At 51.2% G+C, this 18,194-nt stretch overlaps 1 protein-coding gene across 4 annotated transcripts in view; it reads left to right on the top strand.

The window, feature by feature from the left end:
* PRICKLE2 (prickle planar cell polarity protein 2) overlaps positions 1 to 18,194 on the top strand; it is a 110,146-nt gene that overhangs the window by 72,164 nt on the left and 19,788 nt on the right. For 3 of the 4 annotated variants that reach the window (XM_054216539.1, XM_054216540.1, XM_054216541.1), the window contains 2 exons: positions 4,693 to 4,876; positions 16,542 to 16,655. In XM_054216539.1, the coding sequence (XP_054072514.1) occupies positions 4,693 to 4,876; positions 16,542 to 16,655 (298 nt within the window). Of the gene's footprint in view, positions 1 to 4,692; positions 4,877 to 12,790; positions 14,892 to 16,541; positions 16,656 to 18,194 lie in introns of those variants that run through there. The other variant, XM_054216542.1, reaches the window with a different exon arrangement.

The raw sequence follows: 18,194 nt of genomic DNA, 5'->3' as shown, positions 1-18,194 counted from the left end.
CGGGAGGCTCCAGCAATGGCAGAGGCTCTGCTTTGGTAACGGCAGCACACAACAAGGGACTGCCTTGTCCCAGAGACCTCACAGGTCAATTGGGCTTGTGCCGAGCCAAGGTAGGTGGACCTGGGCTGGAAGTGTCCTTCTGCGTCCCAAGCGAGAGGGACTCGGGAGCCAGGTTCTCTGCGTGATGTGTTGGGCCCTGTTTGCTTCAGATTCCCCTTGTGTGCCTGTTTTTGCCTGTAGAGAGAGGCTGGTGTGGGTTGGTGGACCCAGTTTGCACTGTCCCCCTGCACCGGTGGATGAGTGGGGACATAACGGGGGACGGGTTTAGAGCCTCCTCTGAGGAGAGGACCAGCCACTGTGCCAAGAGCACCACGTAAAAGCAGCCGTTGCAAAATAAAATACATCCATCTTGTAACTTCATCACATGAAGCGCTGGCCTTGAGCAGAACAAATTTTTCAATCTGTTTTTGAGCCGCTGCTGCTTTCGTACCATGTGAAGTCAATTCAAGGCAGGCTCCTTTCCAGCTAAATCTGACACCAGGAAATGTTCTTTTTCTCCCCGTTTGCTTCCCGCCGTCCTGGCCCTGCTGCAGGGCAGAGCTCTGTGCCAAGCAGCCCTGCTGGGTGCTCCCCAGCCCGTGCCTCCCTCTCTTCTTTTCTCCCTGTCCACAAGCTCCAGCTGCTCACCAGCTCCTTTATTTACCCTTCATGCCTGAAGCCGGTCGTGCTGTCAGCTCTTCTCGCTTCATTGGGAAACACAACATTGCTGGGGTTCTCCTCCCCAGCCCTCAGCTCCTGGAGTCAAGTGGTGCTCCAGGATGTTCCCAGCTTTTAGCACCAGCACCGAATTATCTCCAAGCCTGTGTCCTCTCTGATGCTGGAGACCTCTCTTAATCACCAGGGCAGGTATCTCCCTGACATGAGCTTGCAGACCCTTCTCTGGGATCAGTGCAAGACAGAAAGGTCAGGAACGAAGACAGTGATTGGTGTTATTGGAAGGGACCTTAAAGATCATCTCTTTCCAACCCCCTGCCATGGGCAGGGACACCTCCCACTAGACCAGGTTGCTCAAAGCCCCGTCCAGGCTGATCTTGAACATTTCGAGGGACACTTCTTGCTTAAAAAAAAAAAACCTGCCCACACTCTTCTCAAGTTGTGGGGGTCCCCTTGGCTGCACTGGCAGCAGCAATCGCTGTTGATGGAGCTTTGGTGGTGGTTAGGTGAGGCTTGTGTCTGGCCAGAGCCAAGGCAATGGGTTTCCCTTTGCAGGATGTGCCACTGCACCTGGGCTGCGGCACCCTGCGTACGGTAAGGTATGTGGCACGCTGATGCGCCGAGCATCTCCAGGCTCTGCTGCTCTTCCCTCGTTAATGACTAACGAGCTGACACTGGTGGGAGCTGCCGGGCAGGCTGCCGGCCGTGGTCCTCTCCAACACCCATCAGCTCTCCCCCAGCACCCACGGCACGTTGTCACTCTGGTCACCACGCGTGGTCGAGTGCTGGCACGTGCATCGTCTCACTTCGTGCAGCTCTGCTTTGAGTGCGGTTGGGGGATACTGCTTTTTCAGTTTCAGCTCGCATTTGAAATGTACGTTTTTATATTAAGTTTTTACTACAGGGAATTATTTTTAATTATATGGAGCTGGAAGACGATAAAATAAAGTTGAGTAAGTGAGACCTATGCGAAGAAGTCATGGAAACCATATCATAGGAGTGGAAAGACACTCCTAGGACACTCAGTATTGTTCCCATGAAACAACATATCCTAATGTAAAGAAAATAATTGTAATTAAAGCTGTTAATCTTCTGCTTTTAATGAGGGGAAAGGAGGAGAACGGAATATCTCAGGGGCAAGATCTTGAAGTTTGTACAGTTTGCCCAGGGAGGTGGCAGAAACCCCGTGCCTGGAGATGCTCAGTTTTTAATGGTGCAAAGTTTTTACAGAGCCCGTTGTCCTGGCCTGGGGACATCATTGATGAGTAGGCAAGCTACCTGTGTCATTTTCATCCTTTGCTTTTCCGACCAGGAGAAGCCACTCACCAGCAGCACCCAATTGCCTGGAGGGCAAGGGTGTAAATCAGCTTCCCGACCCGGTCCTCACCCTCCTGGCTCTACCTGCACTGAGCTGCAGGTTGGCGGTCGCATGGAGTCACCTGTGGGGTCTAATGAATCATACATCTCACTTATTAACTCTTCGACACCGTTATTTAAAGTCCTCAGGATGGCCTGATTTATCTCATTTATTGAAAGCCAAGACCTCTGACGCTCTCCTGCCACCCTCCATCTCCTGGAGGGGCTGTGCCTAGAGCTGGGAGGAGGCAGAAATGTGTGGAATGGCTTTTTCCCCGTCGCAGCGCTCATGCTCCTGGCATTGCTGCCATCCGAGTGTGGACTGTTGTGTTTGTCTCCCTTTGAAGCTTGTGATTGATGTCCTGAAATTTAAAATTTGGCTAAGAAGTCCTAAACTCCATTAGAATAACTATCTCCAGTGCCGAATCCAGGGCTCTGGAGCTATTGATTATTCTTAGCATCTTGTTGCATATTGCGCTGCTTCTAATCATATCGTGAAATGAGATGGAAACGACAGAGAAACCAGCGGCTTTCCTGAGGCAGAGCACCCTTCCACGGTAGCTGATTAATTAAAGTATTCACATGAAATGGTGCCTTGATTATTTTTTAAGGTAACAGCCGGAGGCGATGCCGAGACTCTCCGGCTGGATGCAAACCAGACGCCAGGGGTGCGGGGGGGGTCGCTCTGTGGTTTAGATCTGATGAAAGGCAGGAAATGGGAAAATCTGGCAAATCTCCCTGGCTTGACTTAACGGAGCCTCTTGACTTTTGCTAGAGTGCGTTTTTTGTGCTATAATGGCCAAGTGGAAATTTAGACGCGAATCTGGACCCGAGCGCTGGTATGCTCAGCTGGCTTGTACGCGGCGCTGAAAAAGAAGGAAAGGTGTTTGAAAATTAAGCCCCCGATGTTTAACTGTTGCTGCCCTCTGAATTTCTTTGCTTTACCTTGTAGCAGAGAAGCCTGCAATGACAACGGTAGCCTTTCCCTTGCCTTTTGTGTGGTACTTTATTATCTCTGAGATGTCTCCCTTCTGCTACCCAAGTGAAACCGTTGTATCTCATTCCTCAGAAGCCAGTGGTGCCTTCATTAGCGCAAATTAATTCAGAATCCTGCGTGGTTACTTTAAAATAGATACCATTGACCCATATAGTGGAGGAGCATCGCGTTTTCAGAAAGAGAAGCCAGTTTTTCAGCCTTCCCTTTAACCTCTTCCGATGGGGCTGGGGGCTGTTTTCAGCCGGGTTCGTCCTTCGCTCTTACCCCCGGCGAAGGGGAGTGATGTCCTACCAGCCCTGCAGACAAAAGCCCATGAAGAAAATCTCCCACAGGCCACCAGCTGCAGGAGCAGGCCCTTAAAAGAAATGCCGAGAAGTGATATTTGCCAGTGAATTAAGCTCTCACGGCTGTTAAATTGCAACCTGTGGGCTGTTCTTTCAGACCTTGTGCTTTCCCCCCCCACACCAGGTCCGGCTCTGGGGCAGCGTGGGAGCTGGTGGGCTGCTGAGCCGCGGCACGTGCCATCCAGCCGAGCGGTTAAGATGCCGTTGTAGTGTGACTGTGGTTTTTTTGTAGCCTCCCTTAATTTAATTTAGTTTTATATGTTCAGACTATAATCAATTTTTATGCTACTTTAATAAGCAAATTTATGCTATCAGCGTGCTAGAGGGACTTGTCATTCACAGCTTCCCAGTCAATCCTCTGTTTTCGGTATTAGCCAAGGGCTCAGCTGTCCTAAATTCGGTAACTGCTCAGCAATTAGTGGCTGGCACGCCGATCTGCACTGGGGGGGCACGTGGCCCTTGCCCGTGCTGGCCCCTGGAAATACTCCTCGTGGGGCAGTAAAGGGACAAGGCAGTTAGATATCCCCAAACATCGGGCAGTCTGACTCAGCTTGATTGCCAAGTGTTGTTACAGCAAATATGGACTTTTATTTCCTCCTTACGAGAGAGACAAATCCTGCGTTAGAAAATGCTGAGCATAATAAAAGTGTAGAGTTTAGTCCCTGCAGGCCGGCGACTGGCAGGAATCGAGGCCCCACCTCGAGTGCTGTGTCCAGTTTTGGGCCCCTCACCACAAAAAAGACATGGAGAGTGTCCAGAGAAGGGCAACGGAGCTGGTGAGGGGTCTGGAGCACAAGTCTCGCGAGGAGCGGCTGAGGGAGCTGGGGGTGTCCAGCCTGGAGAAAAGGAGGCTGAGGGGAGACCTTTTCGCTCTCTACAGCTCCCCGAAAGGAGGGGGTAGAGAGGTGGGGGTCGGTCTCTTCTCCCAGGTAACAGGCAATAGGACAAGAGGAAACGGCCTCAGTTTGCGCCAGGAGGGGTTTAGAGTGGATATTACGAAAAATTTTTACACTGAAAGGGTTATCAGGCATTGGAACAGGCTGCCCAGGAAAGCGGCTGAGTTACCATTCCTGGAGGTATTTAAAAGATGGGTGGACATAGTGCTTAGAGATACGGTTTAGTGATGGTTTTTGTCAGTGTTGGGTTGATGGTTGGACTCGATGATCTGAAAGGTGCCTTCCAACCTAGTCAATCCTGCGATTCTATGAATCGCTTTGCTTTCTTATTTAAAGTGCAACTCACTGGGGCATCTCCTCTTTTTCCTCTCTCCGCACCTTGCAGGAAGATTTGCCTTCACTGTAAGTGCTCCCAGGAAGAGCACATCGTAACAGTTATGCCTCTGGAGATGGAGAAGACCGTCACCAAGCTCATGTTTGACTTCCAGAGGAATTCGACATCTGACGACGACTCGGGCTGTGCCCTGGAAGAGTACGCGTGGGTCCCCCCCGGCCTGAAGCCCGAGCAGGTAACGATGACACCACCCGGTTCCCACAAATAAATTGTTTTAATATGCTCTTTGGAAATAGTTGCCCTGATTTTCTCCTGGGGGTGCGAGGACTTGTTGCATGCGGCTGTTTCTGGGTGCACGATAGAGACTTGCAGAGACAGGTCTGCTCTGAACACACAAATGAAAGAAAATAGAGATGCCATCCTTGCGGGACTTGGGTTTTTCTGTGTCTGTAGATGTAATCGGTAATTAAGAGAGGGGGAAACAAAATATTTCCAGGATGGGGTTTGTTGTGGTTGAGCAAGGGAACAGATACAGACGTACCTACTACTGTTTCATGGGGAAAAAAGTGGTGGGGCTCCAGGGGACTTGATGCTCATATTCTGCCCTCCTGGACTGCTCAGCTCTGGGGAGAGGGCAGACACTGTCCAGGGCAGACACTCAGAGCTGGTGGATGACTCTAGAAATGGGCCAAAGTCTTTGGGGTTGGGTTTTTCAACCGTGATGCGTGTGCCTTACTGGAAAGAGTTGCTCAAATGAACTTCAAATCTCTCAGTACAGGAATTGAGCGGGATGGATTAGACCTCAGCATGCTGTCTGCGCGGAGCACGCATTGATTTCTGCTCTTTGCAGTTTACATGATTCATTTGGTTTTTATGCTGAGCTTTTACGTGTTCAACTCAGAACTTAATTTGTAGAGGAGATTGCAAAATGAGCTTAGCCTTGATAATTGCTATGGCAATCATTTTAAACCGTGTAAGGAGGCTGGGATAGGGTGGAAAGCTTTCATTCTTACTGTTGTAGTTGCCGTTCTTAAATATCGTGTTTTCTCGAGCTTTCATTCAGAAGGGTTTAGGCATTTCCTGAAATATTTTGGCACTACCCGTAGGCTGTAAATATTATCTGTCTGATTAGAGAAAATCCAGTTGTTTGGGGTTTTTTTTTCCCTTCTTCTTGTCTTTACAAGCCTGGCTCGGTGCTTGCTTGAAGCTCCACAGCACTGTGTGTTTCATTTGGTGCCATCCAACCATGCAAATCAGGCAGCAGCATTGTTTTCTGTCACCTTCCTTATGTCAGAGGCTCCCTTTGTGCCTGCCAGGAGGTACAAGACACGGTGTATGGAGAGATGCAGATGGTCCTGAAGTAGCTGTGCTGGTCCTGCGTGCTGCGGGGACACGAACCAGTTGGGTTTGGGGAGTCCCGTTGGAGGACCATACCCAAGCTGGTGCCACCTGCTCTCAGCAGCGCCTTCTCTCCAGGCGTGTCGGTGGCTTCTGGAGCCCAAGCTGGCCCATGTCCCTGTAGCTTTGGGTGGAAATACAGATATTTAGTGACAGGTGGCACCTGACCAGGTAGACGTGGTCTCTGATGAGTACAGCATGGCATGGACAGCAATTAAAACCTACTTCCAGCATGGTGGTGACATATTCCATAAGACCTGGATGCTTTTTTGATCCCTCGGGTGCTTTTTAAGAATGGAGTTTGGGATGCTCAGGAGAAAATAAAAGCAGGGAGTAGCAGTAGGTATTGAGATCTCATGCGTTACTCAAGTTACTGTATTTTTAGGTTCTTCCAGCATCTGTTTCTTGCAGAGGTCATGGTGCTCCTCGGTACAAACACTCGTTTTTTAATTACGCTCCTCTGTCTGCATTGCTGGGTCTTTTAGCAGATTTGCCACTTCAGACCTGTCTCTAATCACCATGGAGATGAAGAGCAGCCGTAAGCAGAGCCTAAGACAGACACTGAAATCCTTCCAGCCTAGCTCATCCACCAGCCCTTTGGGGACCTTTTCATGCATCAGATGAGCCACTAAGGAGACAAAAGCAAGATGTGACTTATCAGGGCTGTGAAAGAGCCACGATGCAGGGCTGGGGGTTGTCCCCAGGTGAAGGGCATCACCCTGAATTTTTCCGGGAGTTACGGGAGTCTCGCAGGGCTGGGAGATGCCCCGGGGTGCAGGAGGATGCTGTTTGCCTCCCGCGGGGGTAGGAGGTACCTCTGCAGCAACTTGCTGGAGCCGTGCAAGGCTGCAGACAGACATGTGGCTTTCTGGTCGATGAGTCAGGTTGTGCGTACGTGATGTGGAGCCTCTGGAAGGCTGATGTCTGCCGTGGAGCAGCTGGTGGGCTCCGCTCTGCCTGAGGACACTACCGTCAGGCTGGGGTGAAAATACCGGTTTGCAGGCAGTGAATTTTTCTCTGCCTTCCACTGTTTCACTGTCATATTTCTTTGACATGAAGCAGATGAAATGAAACAACTTTTTGTGCAATATTCTACGTTATTAAAATCTCTATGCAGCATATGAGCTGGGGGAGGTAAGTGGTCCCCTGAAAGACTAATGCAGTTTTCTTATTATACTTGGACGACAGCCTTCCTACCTCGCTATTCTTGGGAGGCAGCGTTCACGTCTCACTTAACACAGCAATTTACAGGATTTCAGGGGGGTAAGTTGGCCAACAAACATGACATCGTTTTTTGGCAGTTTCCACAGGTCATTTCAGAATTTGGAGAGTCCTTTCAATCCACAGCTTAAATTATTCAGTATAATCTAAAGGGGAATTGAGCCAAGCCTACAAGGACTCACTGGATTCCTGGACACTAATTCAGGCATCAGCTGGTCTGTGGAACATGTCAACTATGTGAAAATCACGTTGATCGCTTAATGCCCACTACTGAAGAGAAAAAAACACTTTGGTTCAGTGTTCAGAGATAATGATCCAAACATTGCACTTGATGAGCAAAGCTGAAAGCTATCCCTTATATTATGGATCATCAGTGTGCAAGACTACGAAGTGCTTTACACAACAGCCATAAATATTATATATTTCTAAATATGTTTAGATGGATGAAGATGGTAATATCAAAAATGGTGTAATACCACTGCATAAAGTACAGTAAAAATCCATCTGGAAAACTGGCTAAAATTTATGACATCTCTGCTCAAGAAAGAGGGGTATAAAATGGAAGGAGATGGAAATGCTATTTTCTTGAGGAGCCTAGAGGAGCTCGGTTTGTTCAGCCTAGCAAATCGAAGGGTTATGATCACTCCCTATGCATTAGAGGAGGAAGAGCAGTTATTCAAGCTCCAACTTTGGCACAAGAACATAGATATAAACTGGCTCCGAATGCATTGAGGCAGGAAATTGGAAGAGGTTTCAAGCCATCAGAGGTGTAAGGCTCAGCGGCAACCTGCCAACAGGGAGAGCGGCGGGTAAAAACCCACAACTGAGCCTCATAAGTTACAACGCGGTTATAAAATGTGTTTTCTGGTAGTAGCAGTCCGGCTACGCAGGATGGCCAAGAGGCTCCTGTGCACTCTAATCCCACTTGGATTGGACCTTGATGAGAAGTTATGGCAGAAGAGGGACTTCTCTTCTGGGAGACAGGGACGCAGATGGGGATGGGAAAGGTGGCTGTACGGGAGGCGAGGCAGAAGCTCGGGATGTGGGCTTTGAGAAATACTCTTTGTTCCTGCCTGCCATTCGATGGCCGCATAAAGAAATAATTGTGAAAGTCTTGAAATGGGCAGACAGCAGTAGAAACGTGTCCTCAGCAAAGCAAAATCCCAGACCAGGCCTGGCTGCGAAGATGGGGGAAGGCAATTTTGGGAGCCAGTTTGTCTGCTCGAGCTGGCAGTGCGACAGCTGATCCTCCTTGCACTGACATAAGTTTGAGGGCAGATGCTTAAAAATAAGTACTTTTATGATGTGTTCTTCACATTTTTGGGCAAGGCATGTGTAAATACATGTGAATGCACAGCCTTGAATTCTTCAGGCCTGCGGTTTGGAGAAATCCAAAGGAGTTATAACATGCCAGCTCGAATTTCTGAATACAAGGGATTTTTGAGGATTTCTGTCTTTATTGTGTCTCAATAATAGGAGCAGCTGGTTATGGGCACAGATTTCCAATTAAATAAAAGATGGGGCTGTACTTCAGCTGTGGTGTGGCTTTCTGCATGGCTCCAGCATGCCAACATTCAAGACCCTTGTTACGTGCCATAAGAACTTAATTCCCTCTTGCTGTCAGCACAGTTGCTCTGATCGAGTCCCTTAAAAAGTTATGAAAATCTCATCTGAGCTAAAATTAGCAGCATGAAGGTTCAGAGGACCATTTTCCTCTAAGGCCGCCGTTAGAGCTTGGACCTCAAGAGCTTTGCAGTGTGGTGTGAAACTCGTACCTGTCGCAGGGAATTTATTCAGGGGCCAACATACGTGTTGATTCCTGTTCTGGATCTTTTGCAAGATCTATAGGAAGCACTCGAATTATAAAACCTCCAGGTTTCATCAGTTGCTGTTCAGGTCACGAACTGAGGAAAGGAGAGCAGAGATGAACCTACACCGAATGTGCATTTACACCTTACCTAAAGATATCCGCTTTCACCACCTCAGTGTGGTAGAAAGTACATTATCTGGGCCAGTCGTCTCTGGGGGACGTGTGCCTCACTTCTACCTGTGTGTCACGATCAAGTGCATTTTACCTTCTTGTCCTTTCTTGAGCCCTATAAGTTCAGCAAACTGCTTCACTCCTCAAGAGACCAAAGCGTTGCACACAGCAAGGAAGGAACAAGACAGACCGAAGCAACCCTGTGGCCCAAGCCTGCGTAGTAATGGGGAACAGATAAACTAATTTATGGCCAGGTAGAGGAAGGACAAAAGCCCCGTGAAGAGCTCTGCTTTCCTTGGTAGATGCTGACGCTGAGAGCAGAGCCGAGGGCGCTGAAGAGGAGCTGTAACTCATGTTTGCCGGTGCCAGAAGCTGCAGCCACCTCTAGCTCTACCCCCTTCGACACGTGCATGCTGTAGTATTTTTACCCAAAAGCTGCATTTCAGCACATTTTTAAAAGCTCTCCGATTTCACTTTGAGGTAGCAGTAAGTCCATCACCTCCCCAGTGAACTCTTTCGGTATCTAAAGAGCCTGGCAGTTAGCAGCTCTTATTTCAAGGCTGGAGCTGTCTAAATCCAGCCTCCAGGCATCGGACCGTGCCGAATGCTCTCCGGCCGGCCGGAGCAGCAATCATGCGCATGAAATGCTTTTTCCATGTGTGATGCCAGTGCTGCGTGGCTTGGGGGCGGCTGGGGCGGGTTAGGAGGTCCTGGAGTTATTCCCTCCACCCTGAAGCAGAGCGGATGGAGGAGGTTTCAGTGCATCCCCGGCTGCATTAAAAAAAAGGTGGCAAAACCACGCGTCTGGGCTTTTGCTCCATTTCTGTGTCCGGGGGTGTTTGCCTGATTGTGGTGAGCCAATAGAAGCTGTTAAAATTATTTAATGCTTGACCAATCTTATGATGAGGAAGGGAATCAACTGGTTTCAGTGGGCCATAGAAACAAAAACCGCCCACTGGTGGGGTTTGCTTGGTTCTTAAATTTGACACAGCCGGGTGGCGGTCAGCAGAGGTAGGAGGCAGGAGAAGAGCAGGGAGTGGAAAAGAAAACAGAAAAATGCTGGACTACACCATATAAACTTGTCCTGGAGCTTTATTCCAGCGTACAATTACAGCTTTTCCTTGTTGCAGCATTATTCTAGTATGCTACCCTATGACTTATAAATACAAGAGCATTTTAAGTGTCATACGCAGGGGAATTATCAGCGATGATCAATGCAGCAGATGATCATTATAATTGCTGGTGCTCCGGGGGGCTCTGAGCGGTGCGAGAGCGGCTCTGCCGGGCAGTACCTCGCAACACAAAGACCACTCACAGATGCTTTTGAAAGCGCCGTTTCTGGCTCCTTTTCATCCAAATTCGATTTCTGCTTAAAAAAAGAAAAATCATGGCATGCGCTTTCACAAGTCTGAAACTTGTGGATGTACGGCCTTCATTCAAATGCTCCTCTTTGATGCCAGCAGGAAGCAATGTTTCCGCGGGATCTCTTACAGACCAAGAACTGCTCCAAAGGCTTGGCAGGAATGGATGTCATTCTCAACTGGTGAGCAGCAATGCTCAAACGGCTCGGCTGCCGTTAGCCGGGGGAGAGAAGAGCGCAGAGAGCCGCAGAGCGTGCCAGAACAAATAGGACTTAGGAAAATTATTTTTCCTTTGTTCCCTGCCTTTGTCCCTGCAACTTGGGAGCGGGTTTCCAAGAGCAAACCCAGCGTTGTGGGGCACTGGACCTCCTGGCGCCGGGGATGGCATCCGCCTCCCATCGCCACGTGCCAGCACACAGGCGCATTCAGGGGTCGGGGGGTGATAAGGGTCTTCTCCCAGATGGGTCCACGGGGTCTCGGGGGGACCCCAGCTCCCTCCCGGGGTGCTGCCTGGCTGCATCCCTGCGCTCTGTAGACCCAGCCAGCAGATCCCACTCTCCTCTCTGTTCTGGAGCATCTGGCCTTGCTGCAAGGATTGTTTTGCTTCAGGAGATAAATAAGTGCTTTGTATCCAAAGGGCCACGGAAAAGGAGGACGTGCCAGACTTGGGCTAAAGCACACTGAACCCGTTTTCCAGTTTCACACGTGCTGTCATCTGTGGAGCTCGTGTGTGAGCCGACGTGTACAAGCACTCGCACCATTTTGCGGACACGTTGAGGGGGTTATTTGCACGTGGCTTCTCTGGGATTTTTTCCCCCTTTTGCTTTTCCAAAGGAGGCCAGCAGGAATGAGAGCAATACTGAAGACACCAGATTTGTTTCTCTCTGGATTTTAAGTGCTCGGTGTAAAAGATCATTTAATGCCTGATGTGCGGTTAAACAGCGGCGCTGGGAGGAGCGGGCAAGCCACAGGAGCAGCCCTGCTTGCCCGGGCCAGCACAGGCTTGTCGGGGCTGCTGGTCGCCTTCCTCCTGCTGCAGCCGAAGCCCGCAGGAGCTTGGGGGACAGGGCCAGGAGTGAGCACAGGCACCGGCAGCCGCTGCTCCACACATCACTGCGGCGCCCCAAGCCAGCATGGTACATCCCCGGGTGGACTGTGGGACCCCAGGCATGGTCCCAGGGAAAATGATGCTCTCCTGGGCACAGGGGAGTGTTGGAGGATGTTGGCGTGCCTGGATTTTGAACAGACTCCACTGCATGTGATGATTTACTGTGCTGTGGCTGACCCACCGAGGTCCCCTTTTTGGGGACATCCGTGTTCCGGCAGTGTGCTGCACACAGGCCAGCACACACAGCCCGCGCGGAGCTCTTCGCAAAAGCCTTTCAGCCGTTTTGCAGTTTGTTTGGTTTCCTGAGAGCCAGGCGGGATCGCCCAGCTGGATGTGTCGGAGCCGCTGCGGCTGAGCAAGTCGGCACCCATGGGCTGAGCCGCGCCAGGACACCGCATGCTCTTTGTAGTCCATCCCAGCGGGTACAGTCATCCCAAACAGCCCGGTTTGGTGGGTGCTTTCAGTAGGGGTGTTGTACTCCGGGCAAGTACAACTGAATGCTGCTTCCCAACAGCGATTCGTGGCAAAAGAAACATGGTATTTCCCCTCTGCCTCCTTTAATTCACTGATCAAAGAGATCCTTCATCAGTGGCTTAAATTCACTGGTTATTTGCAAACTTTTCCTTCTAGGAGAAGGTGTAAGGCTTTGCCCACAAAGGCGCTGGCGTGGGTTTTTGTCTTTGGTCACCCCTGGGACTGCCAGGAGAAGCTGCAATCCTGCCTTTATTTAGCAGGAAGGGGTAGGTTTGTAAACTGTCAAAGTTAAACTGGAAACACACCCCAAACGTAGGAAGACTGCAGAACACAAAGGCATTTGTAAACTAATGTAATTACTTTCCTCAGTGCCTTTGAATAAAGTTGGCTCCACTTTAAAGGCTTTTTCCTACCCTTGTTTTACATTATGTTCTTTCCTTTCTCCTGGTTTCTTTCTTTTTTAATTTCTGTCTCCCCCCCCAACCCCCCCCCCGTCCCCGTGCCCTCCCCATTTAGCCCCGGGCAGCTGATAATTTCCAAAATGCGTATCATTTTTCATTAGCACAACTTGGCATGTGGACATTTTCCTTTTGAAGGTGAGAATAACACCCTGGGAAGATGGATATCTGCTGTGCCGGGTTCTTGCGGCACAGAGCCCATCCGAGTGCCCGGGAGACCTCCCCGGGGCAGGACGGGGCTTGCCCAGCCGGCCAGCGTGCCACGGCACCCACGGCTAGCCTGGCTTCCAGCGCCCTGGCCAGCCCGTCTCCTTTGTGTCAGGGCCTCGTGGCGTTGTCTGAAGCCTTACTTTAACTCAGCCTGATGTTTTCCAGATTCCTCCAGGGTTTCTCCCATCCGGATGTGAGCAGAGGTCACAGTGAAGAGGGGCAAGTGGGGAAACTGAGGATGAAACCAAGCCCGGCCCCACACGTGGCTCCTGCGTGTTACGATGCTTGTTAGGATAATCACGGCCAGAGCAGGTCTGTTGCCAGGAGAAATAGCAGGATGTGTAGCTGCTGTGTTGTGTGGCAGAAGTATTTAATAATAAAACAGTTAAAGATAGCACATGATTTAAAAGGGATGTGTTATCCATCCTGGGTCGTTGCCCCACTGTGTTTTCCTTCTCTGGCTGTGGCTCATGTTGCAGAGCCCCTAAGGTCAGTGAGGAGCCGTCTGCTTGTGCCTGGGGCGTCTGGATCAGGCCCCTTGGCCGCAGTGGCCCTGCAAGGCTCACCAGCTACAAGGGCTTGTGCGTGCTCCGAACCGGAGCTGGATGGAGGAGGAGTTATTTTCATGGAAAACAGTGACCTTTTGTACAAAAGCAAAGTGCAGACTGAGCAGTTTTAGTTTTCCAGTGAGTTAACATTTTCTGCAGGCCTTTTCCTCGAAAAGCCAGATTGATCGGGGAATCCACCCTTTCCTTCTTTATTTTTCCTTATTCTTGAGCATCCCGGCTGGGCTGTGGCAGCCCAACTGCCAGCCGCCCGCTTGCAGGGGTTGGAAATGCTGTCGGCTGAGGCAGGGGACACTGGCAGTCTGCGTCCTGTCCCTCCCAGGCTCGACTTTCCCGTGCGGGGAACCAGGTGCATCCCACGGGGAATGGATGATTGACGAGAGAGCATATTTGCACAAGCCTGGATTAACATCAGCCCGGGCAAGGGCCATCCTTCTGCGCGGCATCTGCACCCTGGCTGGACCTCTGGGGATAGGAGTGATGCCCCAGGTGAAAGGATCTGTGCATCCCTCTGGTTCAGGTTTGTCCCCAGGAGGGATGGTGGGTGTAAAGGCAACAGCAGGGGAAGCCCCCGATGGGTGTAAGGAAGGGCTTTTCTCCCCACGAGATGTCCCGCGGGCACTGGGCGAGGACTGGCAGCTGCCTCCGCTCCATCCCCTCCGTGAGCACCTGTGCAGAAGGTCCCCTTGGCTGATGCGGATCCAAAGCAAACCCTTTCGGGCTATTTCAGGCAACAGAACGCAGGTTGGAGCCTGTTATATTTATTTTGTTTTGCTTTTCAAACCAAATTGCCCATCCCTGCCGAGCTATGTTGCTGGTGTGATGGGAGCCAGTTCCTGCGGACTTGCTGAGACTAAATGGAAAACTTCCCAGCGGAAACAGGAGCGGAGCTGGGCACGTAAGTCCTGCCGCGCTGGGCTCCGGGAAGGCAGCTCCCGGGTTCCCGAAGGAAGAACGCGCATCCCTGCTTTTCGCCCAGGGTGAGCGTCCCACAGCTCGTTGCTTTAGGGACCAGAGCAGCCTGATGGAATTTGGCAGCTCTTCAGAAAAAGAAAAAACAAAAGTCATTTCTGGTCTCTGCCAGCTTCGAGGACTCGGTGAGGGAGAAAAACTTTCATCGCAAGAAGAAATAAAAATACAAACCAACCACCTGAGCGCAGGGGAGAGCGAGCAGCCTGGCCGCATGTGGGGAATTTGGCTGAGAGAAGCCGGCAGGCATCAGTACCAGCCGGGAACGCGCAGCCCGGCGGCCCGGTAAAAGGTATGGCAGCCAGGGCATCACCGGGAGATATTCAGCTGCCACCTCTGCTACGGACTAGCTGCATGAACTCAGGGAGCTCGTTTAACGTCATTATGCTGCAAACAGTCCTTTCCAGTGCGTATATTTCCTACCTCATGTAGCATGTCATAAGAATTTAAGTGTTTTTAATGTGCTTTGATGTCCCTGGATGAAGGATGCTCTATAAATGCAAAGTAAGTATTCTAATGTACGTAGTTTGTTTTCTTTTTAACTTAACAAAATCCTTAGCAGCCTTTCTTTCTTTGACAGTTTCCATAGCTGGTGGGTTTGTTTCTGCTGTGCCTTAGCAAAACAAATTTGGGGTTTCGCAGTGGCATATGCTCAGCGTGTTCCTCAGCTTCATGACCCAAGCAGTTCCCTTGTCGTCAGCACTGCAGAGATACGAGTGGAAATCTGCTAAAAATCTCCCTTTCTGCCAAACCGGGTGGTGGGGAAGGGTGGATGTTAGGGTCGGTTTGGCGAGGAACCATAAATTGAGAAGAAAACTGCTTGCAAGCACTGGAGCAGCCCTGCTCGCAGGTAGCTCTGAATGAGGCCAGGGATCGAGCTGAATGCAGAGTAATTATTCCTGAATAATGCCAGGTTTGGATATTTATTCTGGAATAAAAAGTGATTTCTTGCTGTTGAAGATAACTCCTCGTATGAGCCACCTCCAGCAGCCTGCGAGCTCCCCTGCCAGCCCCGTATGACCTGCCTCTGCGTCCCCATCCCTCCCGGTGACCCACGGCAGCTTGTCATCCCGCAGATGCTGTGGGGCCATGCGGGCAGAGAGGGCTCCTCTGGGGAAAGCCAGCCCAGGTGGTGCTTTCTAGGCCAAAGCCCAAAACCTACAGCGAGGGGATAAAGCTGATCAGAAGCCACTGCGAAGCAAGTGTCGTTTGGGAAAAGCCCTGCGAAAGCTGCGGGTGGTGAGTGAATTGCTGCAGTGTCTGAGAGCCGAGGGAGCATCTCAGGGGGTTCATCCCAGCCATGGCAAAGGCAGAAAGCTGTATGCACCGGGAAAACAGTTTGCATCTCTCTAGCCAAGCGCAGATTTAAGGAAGCCATCCAGCCCTCTGCTCCTGCCCAAGCATCCAGAGGCATCCGGGGCTGCAGAGACTCCCCATCCCAGCCAAGCTTTCCCTTACCTTTACCTTCTCCTGCTTCTTCCCAAGCTGTTCGATGTCACCGTGGCTATTTCGGAGCTGATCCTTGGCCAGGGAACCCCATCCCAGTGCCTGGCCCGGCCCTTGAATACACGTCTCAGGTGTGGCAGTCGGAGGAGAGAGGCTGGGGTTTGGGGTGTGCTTCCTCTCCGGGCTGCCACCGGGCTCCTCCAGCGCCAGGGCACGCCGTGCCCCACCGCCGCTGCCTTTTTAATGGCTGATTTTTAATTATACGCTCCGAGACGAAAGAGAAAAACCAAGCCTTCCAACAGATTTTTATCTGCTGTTTTATTTCCGCAAATTGCTGGAGAAAAAAAGCCCGGAGGGTTTTGATGGAGGTGGGGGGGCTGAGATAGCCGGCAACACGCAGGCTGCCGGGACGCAGCCTTTTTAACCTCCCCTGCCGAGGCAGGTGCCGACACATCCCCGCAGCCGGCAAAACATGCTAACGCTATGGAGGCTGACCGAGCAAACGGTAACGAGCTTCGCCGGGGCTGCCACCCCTCTTTCTCGAGGGAGAAAAGGCCATAAAACCAAAGCAGCGCCTGGCTGCGTTTCCCCGCTCGAAATCATGGGGAAGACCCGGCGCCCGCTGGCTCAGGGGGTGGCTGCTGGCCGGGCACGGGGACACCAGCGCGGCTGGGGAGCCCCACTGCAGTCCCCTCTCTTGCTCCGTAGGTGCACCAGTACTACAGCTGCCTGCCCGAGGACAAGGTCCCCTACGTCAACAGCCCGGGAGAAAAATCTCGCATAAAGCAGCTTTTGCACCAGCTGCCGCCGCATGACAATGAGGTTAGTGACCAAAAAGTGTCCTGGGACATCCTTGGGGCTGCGGGTGGGGAGGGGACGCACCTCTTGGGCTGCTCTCGTTGGAAGCACGGCTGGTCCTTTCTCAGCCCTTTCTGCCTTTTGGGGCGGGGTGTGTGTATGTGTGTGTGCTTGGAGTTTGGTCCTGTTGCTATTTAAGTGCCGTATTTGCTCCCTGCTTGGATTGTGTTGGAGGCGGGGAGGGAGTTGTTTGTTTCTAAAGTTAACGTTTTAAAAATCATCTTTCTTCGGTTCTCTGAAATTAAAGTGCTTTCTCAGCCCTCAGAGGCCAAAGCCACGTTAAAAGTGGCTTGAAATGCCATTGAGATCAGCTAGAGCCAGAGCCGAAGTTGTAAAAGCCTTTTCCCAAGCGCTGCTTCCAGCTCACCTTGGGAGTGGGAGTGCGTATGCCAAGGAGGGCTTTCTCTCGGCCTGGGAGAGCCTGGCAAGCCGGAGGCTGAGTCAAGACCAGTCAGAGCAAATAAACCTCCTCACATCTTGCAAGAAAGGTGTGAGGCAGCAAAAAGGGTCTGGTCTTTGACGTCCTGTTCTCGCCAGTGAGAACGTCGGCTTCTGGTAGCCCGCAAAATTTCCCTGTGTAAACAAAAAAAAAAAAGAGTTTCTTGCTGCTTTCTGAAGAAGCCGCTTTGGAAAATACGTGCAGGTAACTTGTTTGATCTAGGTCAGATTTTAATGAGTTTGCCTGCACGTGGCTGGGTGCCACAGGCACGGCGTGGTGCTGCCAGCGCCGGGGGAACTTCAGGCACCGGGCAGGGGCTTCTTCCCGGGCACCCTCGAGCTCCTACCTGCCCACCCACCTTCCCTGGCAGCCACTGGAAACACACAGCCTCCGACAGCCGAAGAACATGGGAATAAATGCCCAGGAGTACTGCTGCTGCAGCCTCTGCTGCTGCTGCAAGCTGGAGGCATGAGCCTGCGTGTGTTTTCTGCAAATGGGCAGATTTTGCATCCCCTTTCCCCTCGTGCTCAGTTTTGCTTCTTTGAAGATTCCAGACCTGTTGGGTGCTCATGGGAATAATCCTGCTGGGCTCTCCATGAGCCTGCTCTCCAAAGTAACGGAGGCTGGATTGGGCACTGGTGCTCCACGTGGCCACCTTGGCTTGTCAGTCGTGTGCTCTGTTGAGATGCAATCAGCCAAGAGCTAAGCCTGCTAGGATGACAATAGCCAGGAAAACCTCACAAGCTTTGGGGAAATTGCATCGTTCACTGTTTATATCCTTTAATTTATTTCCTTATTACCTTCCAACGCAGAGGTTTCGCAACTATGCAAACTTGACCCTATGCTGGAAGAATAGTTGGAGTTCCCAAATAGCTGGAACTCCCTCATTTACACAGGGAGAACTGGCTGCGCTCTAGAAATGCCAATAAGATGTTTTGAAGCCGCTGTAAGACCTCTGCCATAAGGAGAAAGCAGGAAAACCATCGGTCTGATTGCTGGGTCTGGGTAAGACTCAGAAGACCCAACTTTTAAGACTTTCCTACAAACCTAGCACCCAAAGAGCA

Source organism: Rissa tridactyla, chromosome 10 (genome assembly GCF_028500815.1).
Source record: "Rissa tridactyla isolate bRisTri1 chromosome 10, bRisTri1.patW.cur.20221130, whole genome shotgun sequence".
NCBI lineage: Eukaryota > Metazoa > Chordata > Aves > Charadriiformes > Laridae > Rissa > Rissa tridactyla.
This window is presented reverse-complemented; position numbering and strand designations above follow the sequence as displayed.